At 33.7% G+C, this 23,931-nt stretch overlaps 3 protein-coding genes and 3 long non-coding RNA genes across 8 annotated transcripts; 2 read left to right on the top strand and 4 right to left on the bottom strand.

Moving 5' to 3' along the window:
- Positions 1-561: 561 nt before the first annotated feature.
- LOC146541836 (uncharacterized) lies at positions 562-3,556 on the top strand. Its single transcript, XR_014878556.1, has 3 exons — positions 562-958; positions 2,294-2,359; positions 2,698-3,556. It is a non-coding gene; the product is annotated as an uncharacterized LOC146541836 (long non-coding RNA).
- A 693-nt stretch (positions 3,557-4,249) lies between these two features.
- LOC146541835 (uncharacterized) lies at positions 4,250-5,623 on the bottom strand. The gene is made up of 2 exons (XM_085194427.1): positions 5,489-5,623; positions 4,250-5,248 (listed from the first exon to the last, which is right to left on the bottom strand). The coding sequence occupies exons 1-2, from the start codon at positions 5,534-5,536 to the stop codon at positions 4,562-4,564; spliced, it is 735 nt and encodes a 244-aa protein (XP_085050553.1). The 5' UTR covers positions 5,537-5,623; the 3' UTR covers positions 4,250-4,561.
- LOC146541831 (uncharacterized) lies at positions 5,489-23,900 on the bottom strand. 2 transcript variants are annotated; one of them, XM_085194394.1, is made up of 10 exons: positions 23,642-23,900; positions 10,034-10,203; positions 9,737-9,932; positions 9,092-9,243; positions 8,754-8,827; positions 8,542-8,659; positions 8,119-8,420; positions 7,758-7,910; positions 7,528-7,687; positions 5,489-5,724 (listed from the first exon to the last, which is right to left on the bottom strand). In XM_085194394.1, exons 1-10 carry the CDS (start codon positions 23,874-23,876, stop codon positions 5,701-5,703), a joined length of 1,584 nt encoding a protein of 527 aa, XP_085050520.1. In that variant the 5' UTR covers positions 23,877-23,900; the 3' UTR covers positions 5,489-5,700. The 2 variants fall into 2 exon arrangements, with proteins under 2 accessions (XP_085050520.1, XP_085050529.1); XM_085194403.1 differs by lacking the exon at positions 23,642-23,900 and having other exon boundaries at positions 7,758-7,908; positions 10,034-11,226.
- On the top strand, positions 11,372-14,502 carry LOC146541834 (uncharacterized). Of its 2 annotated transcripts, none has more exons than XR_014878553.1 (3): positions 11,372-11,636; positions 13,512-13,936; positions 14,014-14,502. It is a non-coding gene; the product is annotated as an uncharacterized LOC146541834 (long non-coding RNA). The 2 variants fall into 2 exon arrangements; XR_014878552.1 differs by lacking the exon at positions 11,372-11,636 and adding an exon at positions 11,693-13,400.
- Positions 16,864-17,680, bottom strand: LOC146541833 (uncharacterized). Its single transcript, XR_014878557.1, has 2 exons — positions 17,208-17,680; positions 16,864-17,147 (listed from the first exon to the last, which is right to left on the bottom strand). It is a non-coding gene; the product is annotated as an uncharacterized LOC146541833 (long non-coding RNA).
- Positions 21,480-22,599, bottom strand: LOC146541832 (uncharacterized). The gene has a single exon (XM_085194415.1). It carries the CDS (start codon positions 22,215-22,217, stop codon positions 21,480-21,482), a length of 738 nt encoding a protein of 245 aa, XP_085050541.1. The 5' UTR covers positions 22,218-22,599.
- Positions 23,901-23,931: the final 31 nt, after the last annotated feature.

Here is a 23,931-nt window from a genome sequence, read left to right as displayed (position 1 = left end):
TAAACCTAAACCTAAACCTAAACCTAAACCTAAACCTAAACCTAAACCTAAACCTAAACCTAAACCTAAACCTAAACCTAAACCTAAACCAAAACCAAAACCAAAACATAAACCAAAACATAAACCAAAACACAAACCAAAACACAAACAAACAGAAACAAACACAGAAACAGAAACAGAAACAGAAACAGAAACAGAAACAGAAACAGAAACAGAAACAGAAACAGAAACAGAAACAGAAACAGAAACAGAAACAGAAACAAAAATAAAAACAAAAACAAAAACAAGAGATATACAAAGATACAGACAAAACAAACAGAGATAGACAAAAAAAATTCTATTCATGATGGGACAATACTTAAAATACTTCTAAATATTATACAACTTCTTCTAAATAATTTATTACAAAAAAAAAAATTGATGAATTTTCAATTACAAAACTAGTTGTACAATTATAATTTAAAAAAAATATATATTCTTTATTTATTTTTTTTATAATTATATTTGTATTTTTTTTTTATATTATAAGATAATCATTTTTTTTTGTATTTTCTGATTCCCTGCCATCTATTAGCAGAATATGGAAGTTCTTAGTATCCTTTGAAGTATAAATTTGCAACCGCTATATTGCAAACAGTTCAGTTTTTAAATACAAGATGGCGCTTTGGAGATTATAGGTATATATTTCAGCAAACTAATATTTTAAGTTGATGCTTGACAGCTTTCAAACACCACCTGTGTTGTTTTTATTCGACAATTTATAAGTTGATGAATAGTATATATCAATCATTAAGTTTAGTTTGATAGTGAAAGTTAAACAAGACGTATTTTGTTAAATGCATTCTCATTCTATTACACCAAAATTAATTGAAGTGAAGTACACAGTTTCATGCAGTTAGTGCATTGTCAAAATATTCTATAGTAACTAACACATGACTTACTGAAGACAACATAAACGGTATGTGCTACTAGTATTATGTAATAAACATGTATTTATTTATTTTAACTGTAAAGATATAGATTTTTCTACAACAGTACAGTTAGTAATCATTGTTTTCAAAAATATATATTTTAAGGTAAATAAAATTAACCTTTAAGTATGGACGTCGGGTCTGACAGACCCATCTAGTCCTACGAATTCTACAAATCGGCCACTTCTCGGTGACCTCCGCCACTGAGTCTCTCAGTACCTTTCGTATTAATGACAAAATAAATGTAGATAGCAGTGGTTGTGTCTCTGGGTTCAAAACACGTGAGTATTTAACTTTCTAAACGGGGCCTGGGTCTGTCAGACCCGACGTCCATGTTTCCCATACATGAATGATTTCAAAACGCCATATATTTTTATAATATTACAAAATATACTTTAATATTTTAATTGTATTATTTGTATTCAAATGTTTTTATTGTTATATATCATATATTATTTTGTATTGTTTGTTATATATTTTAGTAATATAAATATTATTTACCTAGAAAAGATTATTTTTTTTTAGTTTTTATGATAAAATGGAAAAAAATTATCGACCAAGCACGTCAGGGATAAAAATATCGGTACTTTATAAACAACAACGACATTTTATAAAGAATAGCACTTTATCAAATAAAAAGACGCGTTTCGTATACTAAACTACTCTAAGAATTGAGAATTACTTTGACTCGCGTTTCGCGATCTGATCCATCATTTATTGGACATGAAGCTAAAAAAATAATTTTGGGTTCTTGAAAAACATGTACACTTTGCCCCTTAAAGATATATAGAAACACAACACATACATATGTTGACTGCAATCGTCCTGTTAGCCAACAATGTTGAAAGCCATTGTGTATCGATGTTCAATAATACCTTATCTTGAGGTATTGTCAAAATTTTTATTTTATAACATAAGATGTAATTGCTTTATTTTTTTTATTTGTTAGACTTTATATTTTGTTAAAAAAATATTTATTTTATTATCTGTCTTTTTTATATAGTACTATTTTCTTAAGAGTCATCCCATGTGGCCAAAGACTGAAATTGTGACTTTAAGTTACTTAAATCGTTGTGATGCGTAAACTTTAATAAAAAGCGATTTTATTTATATTTATTTTGTTTGATTTGAGGCTATTCATGTAAACTAAAACATAAAATTGTCTTCTTCCTTTAAAAAACAGCCGGAATATGACCAATAAATACACTGGTCTGACAGACCCGACGTCCATATGTGTGTTATAAAAAAGTCACGTCCATAGTTAAAGGTTAACAATGTTTACTTATGATGAAAATCATAATAATTTTGTCCACTTTTTTAAGGTATTCACTGATGAGGTCATATTTATTAGAAGTACAGCATTCTCAGCATGATGGGACATTATCCAGGTATTTAAAACCATTTAAATGCTTCAAATAATGGAATGTTTCCTACAAGGTAAAAGTATTTTTGTTTGTCTGTTATTCATATACTATCAAAAAAAATTTTTAATTTATTTTACATTGAAGTTAGTCGTCCATTAGAAGCATGCATTTTGCCAAGAATGTAATTATCAAGAATGCCTGACTTCTTATCAGTATGACTTAAATATGTATAGCTTTATGAAACTAGGTATATATTCTTATATCGTTTAATGTAGAATGTTTGCAATATTATTAAAAATTTTAAGAAAGGAAATGACAAGTTTTAGAATATATTAAATATTTCTTATTTTCCTATTATTTAGGCTTCATCCCTGGAAATCAATGTTACAATAATAATCAGCTTCAGCGGGCAATATACAGAAGAAGAGTATTCAGCATTTGTCCGAGTTTAATATTTACTCTATTTTGAAATTGTTTTATTTACAAAATTTATAATTTATCACATACAATAAATAGGAAACATGCAAATTCATCAAACTTGATATAATAGTAAAAATTACTTTGAATTTATTTTGTTTTAAAATGTAAAAGTATTTTTAAAGCATACTAAAATTATACTCAATAATGTACAATTTGTAGAAATAAAGCCTCATACTGTTGGTCTTTTATTTACCTATGTCTCTGCGTCATACGTCACACGTCACTGCGTCGAACAAATGTCAAACAAGTGTCGAGTGGCGACATCTGTAGAACTCTATAGTCTCTGGATATTGTCTCTATTGAGATAGGTTATAGAATGATTAAATAATAGTCCTATACTGGTGAGGGGCTACGCACAATTTTGTACAATATCAGGAACATATATGCATCTATTCCAAAGATGAAAAAGACCATACTCAAATGGAAGTGGATTCAGTTCACTGCATAATGAAAAGAAAGTTAAAACATTGGGAAATATTTTTACCTAGTCAATACTCCTCAGTTACAAAAGAAGCTAGCCTGAATCCATTACCATATGAAGTAGTAACGTGTGACCACACTTTTTTTCAAGGATTAAAGCACTAAAAGTAATCTTATTTATGATACAATCCGCCTTAGAAGAGGGGCTGGTACAAAGTGTAAAATCAGATCGAATGCAGATACGCGCTCCTAACCTGTGGTAGATTCGCCGTTCTGCACTATCCCCGACGATATGTAAAGAAAATTATAATTGTCTTTAATTTTATTAGTTTAATTCTTGACTGCTATGTCTCACAAAACGTCTATGATTCCCGACTGTTAAGGAAGGGTTATGTTTTTCGCGCGTATTTTATATGTATGCAGTGGCGTAGCAAACTTAAGGACCCCAACTGTATAAAACTAAAAGAAAAAAAACAAGCCCAATAGTTTAATAGTATTAGCAGTCGGGACCTATAAGTAATTTAAAGAGGTTACTGTTAATCCTAATAAACTATTGGGCTTGTTTATTTTCTTTTTAGTTTTATGCAGTCGGGGGTTTTTGTTTTAATAAATATTTTTTTTATTTTAGTTATATAATCTGTGATGACGCTACGGACTGTCAAAAGAAATCTTTTAAAAAATAATTTGTTGACGCTTGTTCTACATTAGAGTAGAAGACAGTAGACTAGTGTTGCCAAACTCTCGATACTTTCGCAATCGATAGTTTTAATCTAAATAAATTAATTTTTAACGAAAAGAAAAACCGACTTCTAGCAACGAACTAAAAAGTGAAAAATAATTTTACAAAGATTTTATAATTTTGAAGTCGGTGTCAAGCTAATGCTACAACAACCTTACTACAATATCTAATTACTAAGTCTGTTTGTTTTACTTTGGCGCGACATTGAATTAGACAGAAAATAACATTATGATCCCATTGGTTAATTGAAAAAAAAAAGGAAATAATAAAATCACCATATATTAATAATAATCTTTATTTTGTGTGAATCAAAAACAATTATATATAAGAACATTTATTTTACCACCACCTACACGGACTAAGCTACAAGAATTCAGAAAAATATTTAACTTTTAAAATAATACATGAGTAGGCTTTTAACATTATTTTAGTTACATGCTTAAAATAAGTAATTATCATAGTGTTGGTGTTTTTTTAAATAAGTAGTTATGTTTAATGAATTTATATATTTGTAAATTACAAAAATTTAAGGATATTCCAATATTAAACAATATATTTTTGAAACTGACACACAAGATGGTATAAAGCTAGTATATAACAGGAAAACCTGGAATCAAGGTAAATTTCGCTTTAGGTTTACACGGTGGACACGCAGTGGGAGCGCGACGAGCAGGCGACTCATCACGGGGCTTCGGCGCGCAGGGGTTTACTTTTACTTTATCTATCTTCTGTGGTGAATCTGTTTTAGGGCCAATATTATCCTTATCACACGTTGATATTGTTTTTTGAAAATTTTTGATTGATAACCACGACTTATCAGTTACGTTTACAGCTTTAAAATTGGAGTGTGTTTTAAGTTTGTGTAAATTTGGTGACTTAAAGTCGAGTAAAACGCGGACTCGAACTGTTTCTGCTGAAGGTGGAACTTGTAGATCCAGCGCACCTCCGCCGAGGTCTTTCTCTTCGTTTTGTCTTGTGGGAGTGGTTGCGACGCGTCCGAGAGCTGCCTCCTTTAGCTGCAATCTTTCGTTTAACATCGATGTTAGTTTATCTGCATTTGTATGTTCTTTAGAGGTATTGGTCGGCGCTGCACCGCATGTACTATACATTTTTGCTTGTAACAATTCATAGCAATTGCTGTGAATGGTCGCATATTGCTGCTGTAAGATGGCGGTCATCGGGAAGTTTTTGAGCATAGATAAAAGTAGGTTATCTTCCATACTGCTTCCAACGTTCTGTATATTGTGCCTCGTTTGATTTATAGATATTTTATTCTGAAACAAAGATATATATTTTTATTATAGACTTTGTTCTTGACAATAAACAATGTAAGAAAAATAATCTTATTCTCATGTTTTCTTGCAAGACACTAATCTAATATGACTGACGATTAAAAGTACTCGATTAAAATATGTGTTTCATACATTAATTCGGTCTAATGGCTCCACTAAGTAACATAATATTTTGTCGTAATAAAGTAAGAAATAAAAAAAGGAATGTTTGGTTTCACTTACTGGTTGTGCGACATGAATGTATCGAGAGCAAGCACGGAGAGATGCCATGACGGTGTGTGTCAGCGCGCGTCGGCGACGGAATACTGTATAGTGTATACTTAGCGTGAATCCAGCGGGCTGCGGCCCTGCGGCTCTACGTGGCCATGCGGCGAGTGTGTATTATAAAATTACTGATGATGTCTACAAATATGTTATGTACCAGGCTGCATGAGTTAGTTCACTGGTGTCTGCCAAACCTGAAAACAACAGTTGTTTTAAATAAATAATTAAATATATAAATAATTTATTTACTGAATATCTTTAAATAATAAAATATTTTAAAACTTCGTTCCTGATATTGTCTAAGCTAGAAGATTATCATCTATTTATTACTGTTTGATTACACTCGTAGCTACATAAGTCGCCGTAGCGATAATGTCCTTCCACTTGATCACGATTCCTGGTTATACTTGCTCTAAGTTGTTTGTAGATCTTTTCACTGGTGGCTACCAGTGGAGCGTAGATGTTTTTCGATAATGAAGATGTTTATTTGTGCATTTTGTTCTACTCTTGTTTGGTTTTGTTAGTTTTACAGTTACTCTTACTATCCTATGATCTGACAGATATTTCAAGTTCATCACCAATATCTTGAAATTGTCTCGATTGGTTTGATAATATAGAATCTAATTCGTTTTTGTGCTTTCCGGACGGAGATTTCCACGTCCACTATTTATTAGAACATATCTAATGCAAAGTTCATCAATTTTTGTCCTCTGTTATTCCTAATTCCGTATCCGAATCGTTATGCAATTTTTATGTGTGGTGTCTAAAACATCGTCGATTGTTTTATAGAAATGCGTTGCTTGTTGGTGCGGTGCTCCGATACTGGTATAATAGAGACGAGGTGTCCTTGCATGTTCATGTTGAGTCATTCCGATAAAGCTTTCAAATATAATGTTAGTTATTTTAAAACTCCTTCTGAAAGACTATTCGACATTTTGACCGGTACATCATTTAGTTGTTATTTTATTATTTTTATTTATCTGTACATTGTTCTCAATATTGGTTATAGTAGCGTTTTCAGATGATGTAGGTAATTTACGCTTAGTATTGTTTTTCCAAACAATAAGTCTATCACACTTGATTACAGCTATGTTTCCCTTCTTTCTTTCCAATTGTAGTTGTTGTTGTAGTTCCCTTTTTTTACAGTATCTGTTTTAGATAGTCTTCTTTAATGTGATAATGCGTACCTTTGAACTCCCTCTTTTATTAAAATTCTTTTTATTTTTCTACCTAAAGTTGAGAAAGTACTACTATTAGACGATTGGACTTTCATCTTTCTTTCTTTTTCTTTTAACTTCTTCAACATCGGCATAGCTTAGTTTTACAGAGAGATATTGCTCCACTCAGTTGATAATGTTTCATTCTAGGTTCCTCTGGTAGATTATTTCGTTCTCTTCTATACCGAAAAAAAACAGATTATTTTCCTTGCCTGTCTTTGTAAGGTTTGTGTATTTGTCGATTTAATTAATTACCAAAATTGTACCAAAATTGTTGAGTAATATAATAACCAAAATTGTTCAGCTTGATATAAATGCAACATGGACTGGATCGATGTTGCATGGAAAATATTATGTCATAAACTTAAATATCCCCACCATCTGGACACGTGGCACTCCACTTCTGCGCTTTCTTCCACGCCCTACGTATCTGTGGATATATCTGCGGCAATGTTTCGATTTGATTTTTTTTCGAACATGAGGTTAATGCCGTTAGCACTACTGGCTTTTACAGGGACAGCGGGTGGATAGGGGAAGGGTTATCTGTCCCTGAGAAATTGCAAGTACTAGGTGGCTGTTTGTTTTGAGAATTCCGATGGCAGTAAGGGGGACCCCTGCGGGACTCAAACCTCGCCATGCGAACGTTGAACGGACTGGAAACCAGGTCGACACACATGGGTTTTTTAAAGGGCGCGTCTATTTCCACCTTGATTAGTATAAACTAGCAATTTGCGAGGAGATAAAGTTTAATTATAAGCCATTGAAAAAAGAAATAATTACATATATATTGTCCGCCGTTAGCACGAGCAGGCGTGCTGGGCGCGCGCGCGGCGGCAATAGAAAGGCGGCGAGCGCGGGCGCGCCGTGCCGCAGTCGCGCGCCTCCCCGTGCACTGCGTGCCGCCCACGCGATCACGCCGCAAGCACCGCTGCCCGCCGGCCTGCAACAGGGACATGTGGTGGTGACGACCCACTGGAGACGGGGGCCAACTGTTGGCGGGTGTGTCTTACGTGACGAAATAGTCGTCGTCGACGGCCGGCAGCACGTAGTGTGGCGCCAGCGTCGTCTCGCAGCGGTCGCCCACCAGCCGCAGCAGTGGTGTCAGCCGCGGCAGCGACACGCACACTGCGCCAGACGTCGTCGTGGCCCACACGCATCCACCTCTTGTAAAATTTTAATACTTGCTGGTAAATACTAAATAGCGTAGTAAAAACTACTCAGATCGTGGTCTAAGTCTAATAGAACGTTAAATGTGCAATCATGAATTAGTAATTGACAGGATGTTATTGTTTAAAATTCACCTGAGTAATTAGTTTAATTTTTATCATCTGTTCCATATAATAAAAAAATATAAATGAATAAGTTAAATACCTGGGATGTAGGACAATCCCAAGAATCTGTTCCGACAAGTTGCAAGAGGAATCGGGCGGCGTGCAGAGTGCGCGCAGGAGCTTCACGTCGGGCTCGCGGTCAGGGCCGGGCTCGGGGCCTGCGTGCTGGCGCAGGCGCTGGCGCTGCACGCGCTGTGCTAGGTGGTCCTCCACCCACAGCACGGGCACCTGCAGCGCCGGCAGCCGCCACGTCAGCAGCGCCCGCGCCTGCCCGCGCGCGCCCCCCGCCACGTTGCCCGCCGCCACCAATATTCGCCGAGTCTCATTTTTGGGTAGGTTAAACTGTGTTGCGCACGACACATACTCATAAATAATTATGTGTATGTACATAAGTACATACACAAAAACTATTTGTGTTATAAATAAACAATAAGGTATTTTTTTTAGTTTAAATTATCCCTACCCCTTGTAAGCTGTTATAATAAGACGCGTTGGGTGTGCAAGAAACATTATCTGTAGACATTTCAATAGCGTCGCCGTTCAAGTCTTCGTCTTTGGGGACTTCTGCTACGAGGATATGTCTGATTAACATAAACATATTAAATATTTATTAAAACTCTCGTATTTATAATTAGTTTTCAAATTATTTGAATAATTTAATAGGGTTATACTTACGATATGTGTGTGGCAGATTCATTGTAAATACGCAGGAGCGGCGCAGTGACGCCCGCAAACTCCGAATAGGTTTCCTATAACCCAAATTTTTATTTAACTTTATTTTTTAAATTGTTTTTAAGAAAAATAGTTGCTGCGGTTTTATATATGATAATTCAAAAATGCATAGATAACGAATATTTTAAAATTCTCAATAATATTGAAAAATTCGTCATACACTTACTTAAGCAATTACTACTTTACTCTACTCACTTCACTTAAGTAATAAGTAATTGTAAAATAATTTTTACTTCCAACTAATTGTAAAATGGGTTTATAAGTTGAAAGAAAGAAGAAACCTGTGAGGCGGCATTAAGCCAAACGGTTGTGCAAGCGTGTCCCGGCGCTAGAAGCTGGAGTCGCATCGACAGAAAATTGTAGTCATCTACCCAGCAGCCCGCGCCGCCCGGCCCGCTGCCGCTGCGACAGACTACCTTGCTTTGCCATTCTTCTGAAATTGTGAACTATTTTTGAAGCGACGACTTCTTATGATAGGATAAACCTTCTTAGGCTTCTCCTCTCTTTTGTAAGATTAAATAATGATACTAATAATATACATGCTTAAACAAAATTGTATATATATGTTGTATTCAAGAATTGTAACTACATACATAAAATTTAAGAAATAACAGAATTTTTTCTCAAGTTTAACAATTTTAATATTAAGTACTTCAATTTAGATTAGTTTAAGTTATCCCTTCTGTTAGGCATCCCGAGACACATATCATTGTTGTCTTTTAGCTACATGCTGTATCCTGTACATAGGCGGGTAGGCAAAGGGAACCTGAGACCCTAATGTTAAAACACTCCATTCCCATCATGACTTTCGTTCCCTACATTCCGCCGAATTCTGAAGGCATTGCATGTTGAGTGGCATTAATATTATTATATTAATTACTGGAAGGCCAAGTATTTCGTATAACTTTGAAAGAGAATAAAATAACCGTCAAAGTTGATGCAGAGCAACTCGAAGCGATCTACGAGAGCCAGCCGCCCGCCCAGCAGCAGGCTGGTGGCGCGCGGCGCCCACTGCGCGAAGGATATGCTCCGCCATTCCGTTTTCACAACGTCACTCCATTGCACTGTCCATTCTGATTCTTTCCCTTTTTTGTTACTTTTTAAACGTTTTTGTTCATACACCTGTAAAAATATATAACACACTTTAAATCATAATGTTCAATAGTAGGTTTCGTTTCGCTAATATGTAAGTATTAATATGAGAACAAAGTTAGCAAACTTACTGTAAGTCGTGCGTCGTCGTCGACCAGCGCCAGGAAAGTGCCGCAACTGTGCAGGGCGGCGCACAGCAAGGCCGCCGAGCTCGCGCCGGGCGCCAGCAGCTGCTCGCGCACATCCCACCGCGCGTTCACAAGAGCGAACTCTTTACGCCAGGACCATTCCGATCTACCGTCTAATAAAATTTTGGGTTTTAAACTGTAGTAACATATCGCGGGCTTCCAGCATAACATCTAAGAGCCAATAGTAGCCAGATCTTCGTTATTTGACTTCAACCAACTATTGTATATCTTATAAGTGTTTAAATAAGGATATTATTATTATTATATTATAAAGTCATTCAACACTGTCAATAAATAAGGTAACTAAGATGCAAGAAATACACCTAATTTTCATTAAATTATAAACCTCGATTTTTTATATTTTTGAGAATAATGTTAGAAATGACATTGTCCATTGCCAGACACTTACGGCCGTTTTCCGAATTGAGAAAAGTACAAAATCTCAACAGAATTCTCAAGGGGTTGAGCACGCACTTTTACGTTTCACACTTCAAAACGTACTTTCGTCAAACCATATTCATAATTAAAGTAATTGATCGTGTTTCACATCTTTAAATAAAACGGATTATTAATGTCAACCGGAAAGTAAATATAAACAACAGAGTGTCACTTTATTTCTAATAAGCTCTAAAATGGATAATACACAAAAAACTAAGCGGTCACCTAACCACACTATAGAGATAGCTAAGTAAGTAAGTTAAATAACATTGGCAGTTGGCACACTGTTCTCAATATATATGGCGTAATTGTTGTAATGTAATATTGCATATGAGAGGCCAGACTCATTTTTAGTACCTCAAAATTGATTGAAATAATTTACCCAATATTTTTTTTTTCATATAATCTTTAAGAAGTTTAAATATTGCTAGATTTATCCATATTGTATAGTTAATAAGCTTGTATTACGCGTACGGAATGTTTATGTTGTACATAAGTGTATATATAGTATTTACATAAATATCATGTGCCATTTATAGTTAGTCAGTTATATATGCAGAAATTTAGAATTGATTAATTATTTATTTACAAAAAAATGTTATTATACTTTTCGGGCTATTTATTTTTATTCTCGACAAAAATGTATGGAACAGCTGATTATTTTTCGATATTTAGATATCCTATAAAATTTTCGTTTTGTATAATTTACTACAGCATAAAGATGATCAGATATTTTAATTATCGTATAGGTAAATGTGGTTTGCTGAGCGTGGGGTAAAACAACATAAAAGGGTAACACTGATCGAACGTTCTCTGCGCATACGTATACTGCGCAAGTTTACGCGAGTACTTCCCATTATCAATAACATGTTTGCCAGACTATACCTTTTATTATTATGCTTCAGAATTCAGATACCAAAAGGTTATAGATTGTAAAAGGACAAGAGCATATTTTGTGCAACAGAAACAGGCATCCTGGAAATCCGTTGTTATGGAATACAACAGCATATGCCCAGGCCCAGTCGTACTGGGCCCAAAGATTAACATATGATTAAACATTTTTATAATAATATTAAGAATCGCGCGAAAAGATTCTGCAATCAAAAATGTGAGTATTAATAATATATTATATCAGTATACCTATTTCCGAAAACATTTGAAATTAATAGAAGAAATAGGGATGCCCGATGATAATCGATTTTCGATGATCATCATCGATTTCAACATCGATGTTGCATTAATTAAAACATCGTAACATCGATGTCAGTAGGAACTCATTATTAGCGTTGCCAAACTATCGATTGTTTCGCAATCGATAGTTTTAATCTAAAAAAGCCTATGCGATCGATACGACAATCGACAGTATCGATTCTATCGATAGTTTAGAAGAATACAATACTATCGGCTAAGTGCAATACTATCGATAGTATCGATACTATTGAATGTCTAGGAAACAATAGTATCGATAGAATCGATACTATCGGTTGTTTTGGACTATCGAAAGTATGCTAATTCGCGATAGTATTGAATATGATTCTTAAGCATAGCTACAAGATGAAATGAAAAGAACAAGAAACATTTTTGTTACATTTTTTTTGTTTTTTTATAACTTAGTGAAAAGAAAGATTACTTAATACCGAAGTATAGTTAGGTACTTCAACTTCGTTTCTAATACTATGATGATTGGTTACTATAAATGAAAATAGTAAACGATACTATCGCAACTCAGCATGCGATCGATAGTTCACAATAATCGATAGTATCAATACTATCGTTTCCTAGAAATTCAACAGTACCGATACTATCGATAGTATCGATATATCATACTGACTGGGAGATACGATAATATCGATAGTAATGCATTTGTCCGATAGTATTGTACTCTTTTGAACTATCGAAACTATCGATATCGATATAGTTTCGATACTATCGAAAATATCGATTAAAATATCGATAGTCCTACTATAGGACAACTATCGATAGAATATCGATAGCCTACGACTAGTCGACTATCGATCGGCAACACTATTCATTATCGAAATTTGGTCGCGTACCCGTCATCCGATCCAAGGTACCTGAACTTTTCCGACTTAGGGGCTGACCCAGGACCTATAAGGATAGTGCTAAGTCCGGGCTCTGGCAGGCCATATACTCGGTCTTTGACAAATTGCCAATATGCATTTAATTCATGGAGAATGGTTATGTAACACTAATGCTGCAGCTAGAATGTATCGGAAAAGATACCAAAACGCTGAACGTCATCCCGATTATCGTGTATTTCGATTTTTCTCTCTTCAACAAAGAAGTCATTCAGCAAGTATCGTACCATTTCGGAATCCAGATTAAATGCGCCAACTTTTAAAGTTACTTGCAAAAGCAGTGTAGTACATATTTTTTATAGTACAGTCGGTTAAAGTTGAGTGTAGTAAATATTTAGAATTTAATGTTTGGCAAAAACACGACATTTTATTGAAAACTGATGCAGGTATGTTTCAATCTTAAACTGTAATTCACAGAAGGGTTACTCATGATTACATTACAGAAGAGTAAGATTTGTAGTATTACTTAGGACTTAAAAAATCATCACAGGGTGTCGGTTTTTCCGATATTTTTTAAAATGAATATAATATGAAAAATACATGACAAAGATTTTAAATATTTTTCTCATAACTGTCACGACTTGGTCTATCACCTGTTTTCGTCTTATCGTTGACTCCTGGGACACCCTGAATAACTAATATTACATAAATGTGACAAAAAACGATAGTTGGAGCAATTGTCTGTTCAAACAAATGCACACTTTTCTTTACAACCATCGACTAGTAGCCAAGCCGAGCAAATTGTGGTTGTTGAAGTGGCATTTAATGAAAGTGTATGTAGTCTTTAAAATTATTAAATAATTTCTAATTTTAATAATTTCTAAACAGAATATTTTTTTAGAAGAGTTGTGAGAATTTTATGTTAATATTTTTTTTATTTACAGACTATTACCGATGAAAATCTACTAAAAGAATTGAAAAAGAAGTGTGCTGATGAACAGGTTACCTTATTTTGACAAAGCAAATACAGTATTTTTGACATTTTTAAAGTGTTATTGGAAAGAAAAATATTATTTCGGGAAACTTATAAAATATCACCTCTTGTGGTGGTTGAATAATTTTCAAAAACTGTCAGTTCAAATCCTATTTTTATACGATTTCCAAATTAATGTAAGTAAAACAAGCTTATAATTTATGTTAAAATTGTTTTCAACACCTTCAATATTTTTCAGATAAGTAAATATTAAGAAAACATGTGGTGGAACCTTTACACCTACTGTAACGGAGAGTGAATACCAAATACTCTCCGTTTTAGATAATCAAATACACTCCAATGTAAATACATACAATGAAGCATCTGAATATTTTGGTAGGCCATGATCTTAAATTTTATAACGAACAAAAATATATTGTTATTTTATATATTTATTAAAATTAATATTTAAGGAGAAAATGTTGAAGAAAGTTTCAAAAAAGAGCTGGAACAAAAATTAAATCCATCTATACATAGCAAAAGGAAACAAAAACTGCAAATAACCACCTTATCAAAAATACATTCAGCGTTAAAAATAATATATTTAAAAAGAAAATTGAGTTGGCCTATTACAAAAAAAAAAACTGAAATGCAAAGGTTTAGAAAGTTTAGAAAAGAAGAATCAATTAGAAATTGATATATTAAAAATTAAACTAGAAAAAGCCAAAAAGGATTTACTTTAAAGGAGTACATCATATTTATAAATGTTATTTTTTTATTTTGTTTAGTATTTTTACTTTAATTTTAGTGTAGACTATCTATTATAAAATCTATTATAGAAATATTTACAAATAATATGTACCTAAATGTTAAATTAGAATGTTATGTTAAAATTTTATAGTATTGAGAAGATTATCAATATTTGTGAATTTTGAGACTGTTACTTTTTAATTAGGATTAAAAAAACATTTTATGCAAAAAAATGTTTTATTTATTACCCTTTTATGTAGACAAAATGTACAAACAAGTTATATACAAATACTATTTAACAGTAATATTATACTGATTTAAATTTAACCCAGTACAATGAGCCATGATGAGAGCATGAACAATATAATTTTAATACATACAAGTAACAAATCTATGTAAAAAAGTGTTTTATTACATTCTTAATAATAATAATAAAATAAACTTAAAACACTGTAGTGATAAAATACACATGAAAAATATACATATATAATGTGAGATATATATATTATTCTATTTTTATTTTGTGAAATAATTTTCCACAATTGCTGTCCTCGCAGCAAAATGTTGGGTATGGGCTTACTGTTATGGGTACTGCTTTATCATAGTGGTCTCCTTATGCAAGTTCATCTTGCACAATGTATGTTTCGCAACACAACACAAGCCACAATAACTTTAAGCACCTTCAGAAGCTTACATTGCATACCTGATAGCAGACAGCGAACCCTTCTTTTTAAAACACCAAAACATCTTTCTATTGTGTTGTGTGTTGTTATGTGGGTTCGATTGTATGCTTCTTGGGGTGTAGATTCAAGATAGGTGTGATCAAGTATCTTAGACACGGGTCGCCATGGTCACCTAGGATAAGAAATTGTGAAACTGTTTCAAATTGTGCAGCAAGTGGAGAATCATTCCAAATTGTAGTGTCATGCACAGAATCTGGGCAACAAGCTATAATGCTTTGAATTTTTAAGTTAGCACCATAGATAGCCTGCACATTAACAGAAAAATATCCCTTTCTGTTTCAATATGTTTAGCTCTGTTTCCTCCTGGTGAAGCTATTTTAATATGTGTGCAATTCACTGCTCCAATTATCATGGGAAATCCAGCTAATGTGAAAAACTGTGTTGCTACTGATAGTCTTTCTTGAGCAGTCACAGGTCACTCTCTCCACTACACGGCAAACTGTCGCCTTACTTACATTGACAGTGAAACTATGGAAGGTAAGAAGATTGAGATTGAGAACTGTCTAACGTGCTTTGCTCAGTTGTGAAACGCAAAATACGTTCAAAAGTATGCGTTGAGCACACTACTCACGCCACTCAGTCAAATGCTCAAATGTTGAGAATGGTTAGAGAAAACTCAAATAAGAAACAAAAAAAGTAACAGTTGAGTACAGTTTGCTGTCCGTTCTGTTAGTCATGTTTGCGATCGATGTTTGTGTAGCTAAGTAAGGTAAGTGACGGTAACTTCGTGATAGTACGTGGTTTCGTGAGTTTTGCTTCTGGCAAAAATAATAAGCAATTTAAGTATTATTTACGGAAACTATATATTGGTATATAATCTTTATACTTTCAACTGTCTAAAAACTAAGTAACAATATTTTAATGATAAAATTGAGCGTATAGCGACATTTTAAACGCAGAGTTGGCTACAAACTGCATTGTAACGTGTCTGCGATGCTTGCGACCGTAAGACTAGCGTAAGAATTTCTTAAGGTTGTAGAAAGACAAAGGTAAGTTATTCGAATAAAACATTGAATATATGCTTTTTTGTATTCTATAAAAAAACATTTTATTGAAAAAAAAAAATAGATGGAAGCATAAAATTCTTTTAAAATTGCAATAAATCGATTCACGAAATAGCAGACATTTTATTTATCAAGTGTCCGCTATTTCGTGTTACTACCGAATTAGGGAAATCTTAGATACTTTTTAATACATTTATATTTATGTTATAAATAAGATGATTTAAATTTAAAGCTTAAAATCAGTTACTGTATTTATTAAAGTTTCTCGTGATCGAAATTCGGTATATGTTTTGTCCACTTAAATTTCTATATTACTATTTTAAAGGTAACCTGAATTGATAATTTTAAGCTAAATTCGTATAGGTACTGCCAATGTAATTTTATTTTTTAATCAACCTTTATAATTTATTTTTGTGTATTTTATCGAATATACGTGGTAGTTAATGATTACTTTACATAATGTAAAAAATTCTGAATAAACAGAACTGCGGAAGTTGCTAAAATCAGTAACACGAAATAAGATCCCCTACATTTCATTATTTTCTCTAACTTCGTGACAAATAAATCTACGTAAAATCAGCACATTGACTTCTTTGTCTTTGTTAATAGTGTTTATCTTAGTCTTGTTATAAGTCTAAGTTAAGATCTTTTTATTTTTTCAAGAATTTTTCAAGAATATAATATATACCTACTAAACACAAAACGCCGTACAAACTGGTTGCGAAAATATATAGTTCTATAAACTGGCATACCTAGCTTCAAAAAATTTAACTTGAATTTTGAGTTTTTTTATATATTTTTTATAAAAAAAATATATAAAACTTCAAAAATGTAGTTTTTTTAAAACTGAGCTTATATAATTTGTAAATTATAAAAGTTGGGGCTACTCGTGGCGCAGGAGTACAAAGTGTGACTGTAAAACCGACTGGTTGTGGGTTCGATCCCCACTCCAGGAGATGAAAATAGGAATAGTATAGAAAATAGAAAATATTTATTTAAATTTATATTTCAGGCAAAGCGCGGCGTTGAGTTGTGCCACTTAACATGCTGTGACTCCGGAATTCCGCAGAAAGTGGGGAACGGAGTGTTTTAAAAACACTAGGTTCCTACCTATCTACCTACCTAGCTATCTACCTACCTAGCTATCTATCTACCTACCTATCTACCTACCTACCTATCTACCTACCTACCTACCTAGGCCTATCCTGCTGTGTGCGGGATACAGCGTGAAAATGATTTAATTTGATTTGATTTTTTTTATAAAAGTTTTAATGTCGTTAAGCTGATCTACCTATTTTTTTTTATTTACAAATTATTTACAATCAAAACCAATAAAGGTGTTAATTTTTTTTATTATAAAACCTCACTCGCGAGGTAAAAACTTGTGACCCGAAATAGGGGACACAAACTCACGAAGTTAGAAACAGAGCTAAATTTTATCACGAAGTAGGGTTCAAATTAGAGGTCCACAAATAAATTAATATAAAAATTAAGGTTAAGTTAAACCGCATAATTCACACATTAAATTACTGCCAAAAGACCCACTTTGATCACACTAAAATTTGCAAATTCATATAATCTTTAATAATGTATTTATAATAGTTTAAAGTTATGAGAGCCTTAAACTGCCGAACTCCCGTACATTTACCTTACATATAAATTATAAGCAATTAAGCACGTTTGGTACTAAAAACTTCAGTATATACTTATCTAATTGAAAGTAGCTAAGAATACACCAAATCTCCACGTAAAATATTCAATTTTTTTAAGGATTTTTCTTAAAATATATTTTTGTATATTTATATTTAATCATTAAATTGGTCAAGACTAAGTACTTGTTTATTATTTAATTAAGTATTTAATTAGATATTGATCTTTTTACAATAAATTACTATTAATGAGTAAGGTAAATGTACGAAAGTTCGGCAGTTTAAGGCTCTTATAACTTTAAACTATTGTAAATACATTATTAAAGGTTATATGAATTTGCAAATTTTTGTGTGACCAAAGTGAGTCTTTTGCCAGTAATTTGATGTGAATTATGCGGTTTAACTTAAGTTTAATTTTTATATTAATTTATTTGTGGACCTCTTATTTGAACCCTACTTCGTGATACAATTTAGCTCTGTTTCTAACTTCGTGAATTTGTGTCCCCTATTTCGGGCTACAAGTTTTTAACCCGCGAGTAAGGTTATAATAAAAAAAATAAACACCTTTATGGGGTTTGATTGTAAAGAAATCGTAAATTAAAAAAAAATAGGTTAGATCAGCTTAACGATATTAAAACTTTTATATATTTTTTTAAATTAAATCAAATTAAATCGGCTTCACGCTGTATCCCGCACACAGCAGGGTAGGCAAAGGGAACCTCTTACTCTTAATAAGCCTTTATTGCTGAAAAATTACATTTACATTTACATTATTCTAAAACTAAAGTAGTTTCTCTTTTTCAGCTTGTCCTTCGACAAAAGCCTCCTCTGAAGCTTTCCATTTTATTTTATTCTTCGCAACTCGTGTCCATGCTGGTCCAGCTATCTTTTTGAAATCGTCTTCCCAACGTGTAGCTGGTCTACCTTTACTTCTTCTGCTATCACGCGGGTACCATTCTGTAATAACATGTGTCCACTTCTCTATTCTTTCTCTTAGCATGTGTCCTGTCCACCTCCATTTAAGGCGTTTGTATGTTGTGTGTATGTTTTCAAATTTTGTTTTGCTCTTTATAATCTGTAGTTTCACCTTATCCTTCCTTTTCACTCCCATAATGCTTCTCTCCATTCCATTTTGACATATTTTGATTTTTTTAATTTGTTTATCGTTCAATGCCCAGGTTTGACATCCATATGATAAGCATGGCAGAACACATGTGTTAAACACTCTTCTTTTGTCTTTAATAGGCATATCCTTGTCCTTTAACACCTCACTCAAAGACCAAAATCGTTTCCAACTACTTGTTATTCTTCTATCTACTTCCTTTTGCATTGTATCTTCTGTAGACAATAGTTGACCTAGATATATGTATTCATTAACATATTTTATTTCCATTTGTCCATAATTTATTTTAATGTCTATTTTAGAGGAGTTTGTCATAACGTTCGTTTTTGATGTGTTAATTGCTAAGCCTACTTTGGCACTTTCATCTGACAGTTGTTGTAGCATGTGCTCTAAGCTATCTGGAGTCTCGGAAAACAGTATAATATCGTCTGCAAAGCGTAGATGGTTAAGTTTTACTCCGTTAATGTTGAGCCCAATGTCATCCCATCGCAAATTTCTAAACACCATTTCTAGAACTGCAGAGAATAATTTCGGTGATATTGGGTCTCCTTGTCTGACGCCTCTTTCGATGGGAAATTCTTCCCCTGTTCTTTCCAGTTTAACTTTGGCCCTACTTCTCATATAGATTTTCTCTAGTATCCGGATATACTTAGCATGTACTCCCTGGCTTTCTAATGCCTTCCAGATGCTACTATGATCTATGGAGTCGAAAGCCTTGTTGAAATCAACGAACCCTAAGTAGTAAGCCTTATTGTATTCTTTGTACTTTTGAAGGACCTGCCTAACTACGTGGATATGGTCTATCGTCGAGAATTTGCTGCGAAAGCCCGCCTGCTCTTTCGGTTGGTTTTCGTCGAGTGCTACAGTAATCCGTGATAATATGATTTTTGAAAAGATCTTATAGATGTTCGACATTAAACTTATTGGTCTGTAGTTGCCCATATTTCCCTTGTCCCCTTTCTTGTGTAACAAGGTGATAGTGGATTTTGTCCAATCATTAGGGATGGTTTCGGTTGCTAATATATCGTTGAATAAATTCGTTATGGTGGGAGCGAGCACCGGCATTGCGTGTTTTATTATCTCATTAGATATTTGGTCTGAACCTGGGGCTTTGTCTAATTTCTGTGTTTTTATAGCCTTCATCTCTTCATCTTGTAATATTATGGGTACTAATTCTGAATGTGTAGTTGTTATGTAGTTTTGATTGTCTATCTGTGATGTTTTTTGTCTTTGGTAAAGTTTTCTATAGTAGTCTGTGGCTGTTTTGAGTATCTCTTGCCTATTACTTGAGGCGTGTCCATTTTTTGTTTTTATATTTGGTATTATTGTTTTCTTTTGATTCAATTCTTTTAGGGCTCTCTGGATTCCACCGGTTTTTTTAATAAAAGCTTTTATAGTTCTCTGCCTTTTTATTTTCCTATCTTTCCTTATGTGCTCGTTTATCTTTTTGCTTAGTTCCGATATTTTCCCTATTGTCTGTTTATTTTTTCCCTTCCGTATAAGTTCTTTTCTCTCACTAATCAATTGCTTTGTTTCTGCAGATAAAATGCTTTCACTTTTTTGTTTGTTTGTTTTATTGATTCCCCCTTTTAGTATACTCAAAATATCATTGTATCTTTCTTGGATTGATTTATAATTGGTTTTTTCGATAGTGTTCATTGCATTTTTGAGGTTGTCAAGGAATGCTTTATTATTTTCAGTGAGTGTTGATGTGGTTTTGTATGTGTTATTGTTATTAATGTGTCTTCTTTTTTGCATTCTAATGCCTGATAGTATTGTTCTTATCATTCTATGGTCTGTATTGAAATTAAGCTGGTTTACAGTATTCACATCTTTAAATGCTTTTTTGTTATTGGTTAATATAAAGTCAATTTCATTCATATGCATGCCGCTAGGAGATATCCATGTCCATTTTCTAGATTTTTTCTTCTTGTAAAAGCTGTTTAAAATGCTCAGTTTGTTTTCCATTGCAAAGGTTACTAACCGTTGTCCGTTTTCGCTTCTTTGACCATATCCATGTTTGCCTATTGTATATTCTTCTCCTATGTTGCAGGTCCCTATTTGGGCATTAAAATCTCCCATTACAATAAGATTTTTGCTAGAAATTTGTACTGTTGATTGTAAGTCTTTATAAAAATGTTCGGTTCTTATGGTATCTTCTTTTTTATTTGTTTCAGTTGGGGCATACGCTTGAATGATAGTCCATGTTTCTTCTTTTCCATGATTTAAAGGTAGTTTAATATTGAGGAGTGCTATTCTTTCATTAATTCCTCTTATTTCTTCTATTTTGCTAGCCAAGTTGTTCTTAACAAGAAAGCCAACTCCATACAGCCCAGGTGTTTCGCCCATGTAGTGTAGAAGAAATTTACCATTATGAATTTGAATCCCTTCACCAAGGCGTCTCATTTCGCTTATTCCAATTATATCCCATTTGATATTATCTAACGCCAGTTCTAGTTCTATGAGTTTTTCATCTGTTCGTAGAGATCTCGCATTTAAGGTTGCGATATATATGTCTGAATTTGTGTTTCTTTTTCGTTTGATTTTTTTGCTTAGAGGGTTTAGGTCATTTTCCCCCACGAGGACCAGTCGGCTTGGGGGAGAGTTTTGTTTCGTTATATTTTCATTTTTTTCCCTGATGTTTTGTTTAGTTTTCCGGCTCGTTAATTGCTATTGGTTTTTATTAGTTGTATAGTTTGAAAGAGAATTAGATCTACTTCTCATGATATCAAAAGCGTTAGCTCTATTGTCCTTCGGCGTCCATGTCTGCTGTTTCTTAGGTTGTGCGTTGGTCGGGGGCGATGAAGACAGTTGTCTCTTACGCTTGTCCTTGTTTTCTTTTATAATAAGTTTATCATATTTTAGGTATGCAATATTCCCCTTCCTCCTCTCTTCCTCCAGTTTTGGTACTAGTTCTTTTCTTTTTTCCAATGTCTCTTTAGAAAAATCATCCTTGATATATATGTCTTTTAAATTCTTTTTATTCTTCATAATTTCACCTTTTTTCATTTCTGATACTAAGGACAGAAGAATTGGTCGAGGTTTTTTATTCTCCCTGTTTATTTTACCAAGTCGAAACATTTTGTTAATCTCCCATTCTTCTATGATAATATCTAAATCTTCTTTGAAAATCTTCTTAATTTTTTCTAGTAGCTGAGTGAATGATTTTTCCTCCTCTTTTACACCAAACAAAACCAAATTATTATTTTTCTTCTCCCTTTTTTGTTCTATTTCTTCTTCTAACTTTCTTACATTTGCTTTTAGTTTTTGATTTTCCATAACAATCGGCTGTAATTTTTCTTCCATCCTTTCCATAATTGTATTCGTTATAGACTCTGTTATCGATATTGTTTGCTTCGAGAGTTCAATTTTCATTTTATCGAATAAAAGTTGAAATTGTTCATCCATTTCTACCCAATATTGTTTTGTATATTTAAATATTACGGAAGACGGTAGGTTAAATTTAGACAGAACAAATAAAAAGTTAAGGACAATATTAATTTGTCACTGGTAACACTGATAAGTCAATGTCAGTTTCAATATAAACTTCCTTTTGATTGTCACTTAAGATAACCTCACTATTGTTCGTTTCACATTCACACTTTGTGTTTGGAATAATTCTCGTATGAAAAACCAAGTCTATTATCTCCAGATCTTCTTGACACTTATATTTATTAGATTGTGATAACAACAGCTTCCAAGTGGTACTTTAATATTGAAAAATAGGATTAATTGGGGAGTTGCACTGTAACGATGTTTACGTTGTTGTAACCGGAACCGGCAATATTTTTTTAAATTAAATCAAATTAAATCGGCTTCACGCTGTATCCCGCACACAGCAGGGTAGGCAAAGGGAACCTAGTGTTTTTAAAACACTCCGTTCCCCACTTTCTGCGGAATTCTGGAGGCATTGCACATTGACTAGAACTCAACGCCGCGCTTTGCCTGAAATATAAATTTAAATAAATATTTTCTATTTTCTATACAATTTCTATTTTCATCTCCTCGAGTGGGGATCGAGCCCACAACCAGTCAGTTTTACAGTCACACTTTGTACCCCTGCGCCACGACTGGCCTCAACTTTTATAATTTACAAATCATAAAAGCTTATATTTCAAAACTACATTTTTGAACTTTTATATACCTACTGTTTTTATAAAAAAAATATTAAAAAGTTCTAAATTCAAGTTTAATTTTTTGAAGCTAGCTTAATATGCCAGTTTATAGAACTATATAAGTAAATATAAGGATATTGAAATAAGTATGTGTGTTTCGGAAAACTGCCAGACAGGTGTGTTAAACATTTTAAAATCAATTTATCATCGAATTCATCGATGAGATCGATAAATTTAAATCATAATAGAATTTATTTAATAATAAATCATAAAATATTATTTACATCCATAAGTCCACAGATATTATTACTTCATTTCAAACCCATACCTAAAGAAATTTTAATCAAGATACCTCAACAGTAATCCTACGTCTAAACGTAGGTTTTGTTTTTTCATTTCACAATGTTTATCCATACTTGTATTTTGTGTGACGCAGTATGCAACGCATAGATACCAATAACGTAAAAAAATAATATGAAATGTTAAACAACTTTGAACTTTATCGGCAACACATACGACTAGATTTCGGAATGAGGCGTGTGTGGCGGTGTCCCTGCGGATAGGTTTATTTTTGCGGATAGGTCTATGTTGGAAAAAAATCTTTAATTTTTAGGATTTTTGTTTCTATTAATTGCATTAGGTTGTTATATAGTAGTTAAAACTATGGTTTCATTTAAAGTGGTGCTGACAAAAACACTGTATATTGGCAGTGGTTACCGGCGCCGCAGCGGGCCTGCAGCGCGGCTAGCGCGGCCAGGGCGGGCGGCGCGGCTCGCGGCAGCAGGCGGCGGCGCCAGAGGGCGGGCGCGGCGGCGGCGCGGCGCCACGCGCGACACACGCGTGCGCACACCCACAGCTCGTGCGCGCCCAGCGCCGCGAACGCGCACTCCAGCACGACGGCGGCGCGCGCGTGCTCGCCCTGCCACGGCGTGCGCGCGAGCGAGGGCGACATCGTAAGACTACTGCCGCGTGCCGAGTCTCAGAGATAGCTCGCGTCTATTCTTAGC

This window comes from Heliconius melpomene, chromosome 1 (assembly GCF_056956725.1).
Source record: "Heliconius melpomene rosina isolate 202511_hmr_F chromosome 1, ASM5695672v1, whole genome shotgun sequence".
In the NCBI taxonomy this organism is placed as follows: Eukaryota; Metazoa; Arthropoda; class Insecta; order Lepidoptera; family Nymphalidae; genus Heliconius; species Heliconius melpomene.
Note: the sequence above shows the minus strand (reverse complement) of the source record. Positions and strands in the feature narration are given on the sequence as shown.

Excerpts from the sequence above, each read along its gene's own strand:
- LOC146541835 (XM_085194427.1), bottom strand. The coding sequence starts at position 5,536 with ATGGCATCTCTCCGTGCTTGCTCTCGATACATTCATGTCGCACAACCA. Across the intron at positions 5,249-5,488 it reads ACATTCATGTCGCACAACCA|AATAAAATATCTATAAATCA; the intron begins GTAAGTGAAACC and ends TCTTTGTTTCAG.
- LOC146541831 (XM_085194394.1), bottom strand. The coding sequence starts at position 23,876 with ATGTCGCCCTCGCTCGCGCGCACGCCGTGGCAGGGCGAGCACGCGCGC. Across the intron at positions 10,204-23,641 it reads GCAGGCCCGCTGCGGCGCCG|ACGGTAGATCGGAATGGTCC; the intron begins GTAACCACTGCC and ends AAATTTTATTAG. Across the intron at positions 7,688-7,757 it reads GACGACGACTATTTCGTCAC|GCCGGCGGGCAGCGGTGCTT; the intron begins GTAAGACACACC and ends TCCCTGTTGCAG.
- LOC146541832 (XM_085194415.1), bottom strand. The coding sequence starts at position 22,217 with ATGGATGAACAATTTCAACTTTTATTCGATAAAATGAAAATTGAACTC.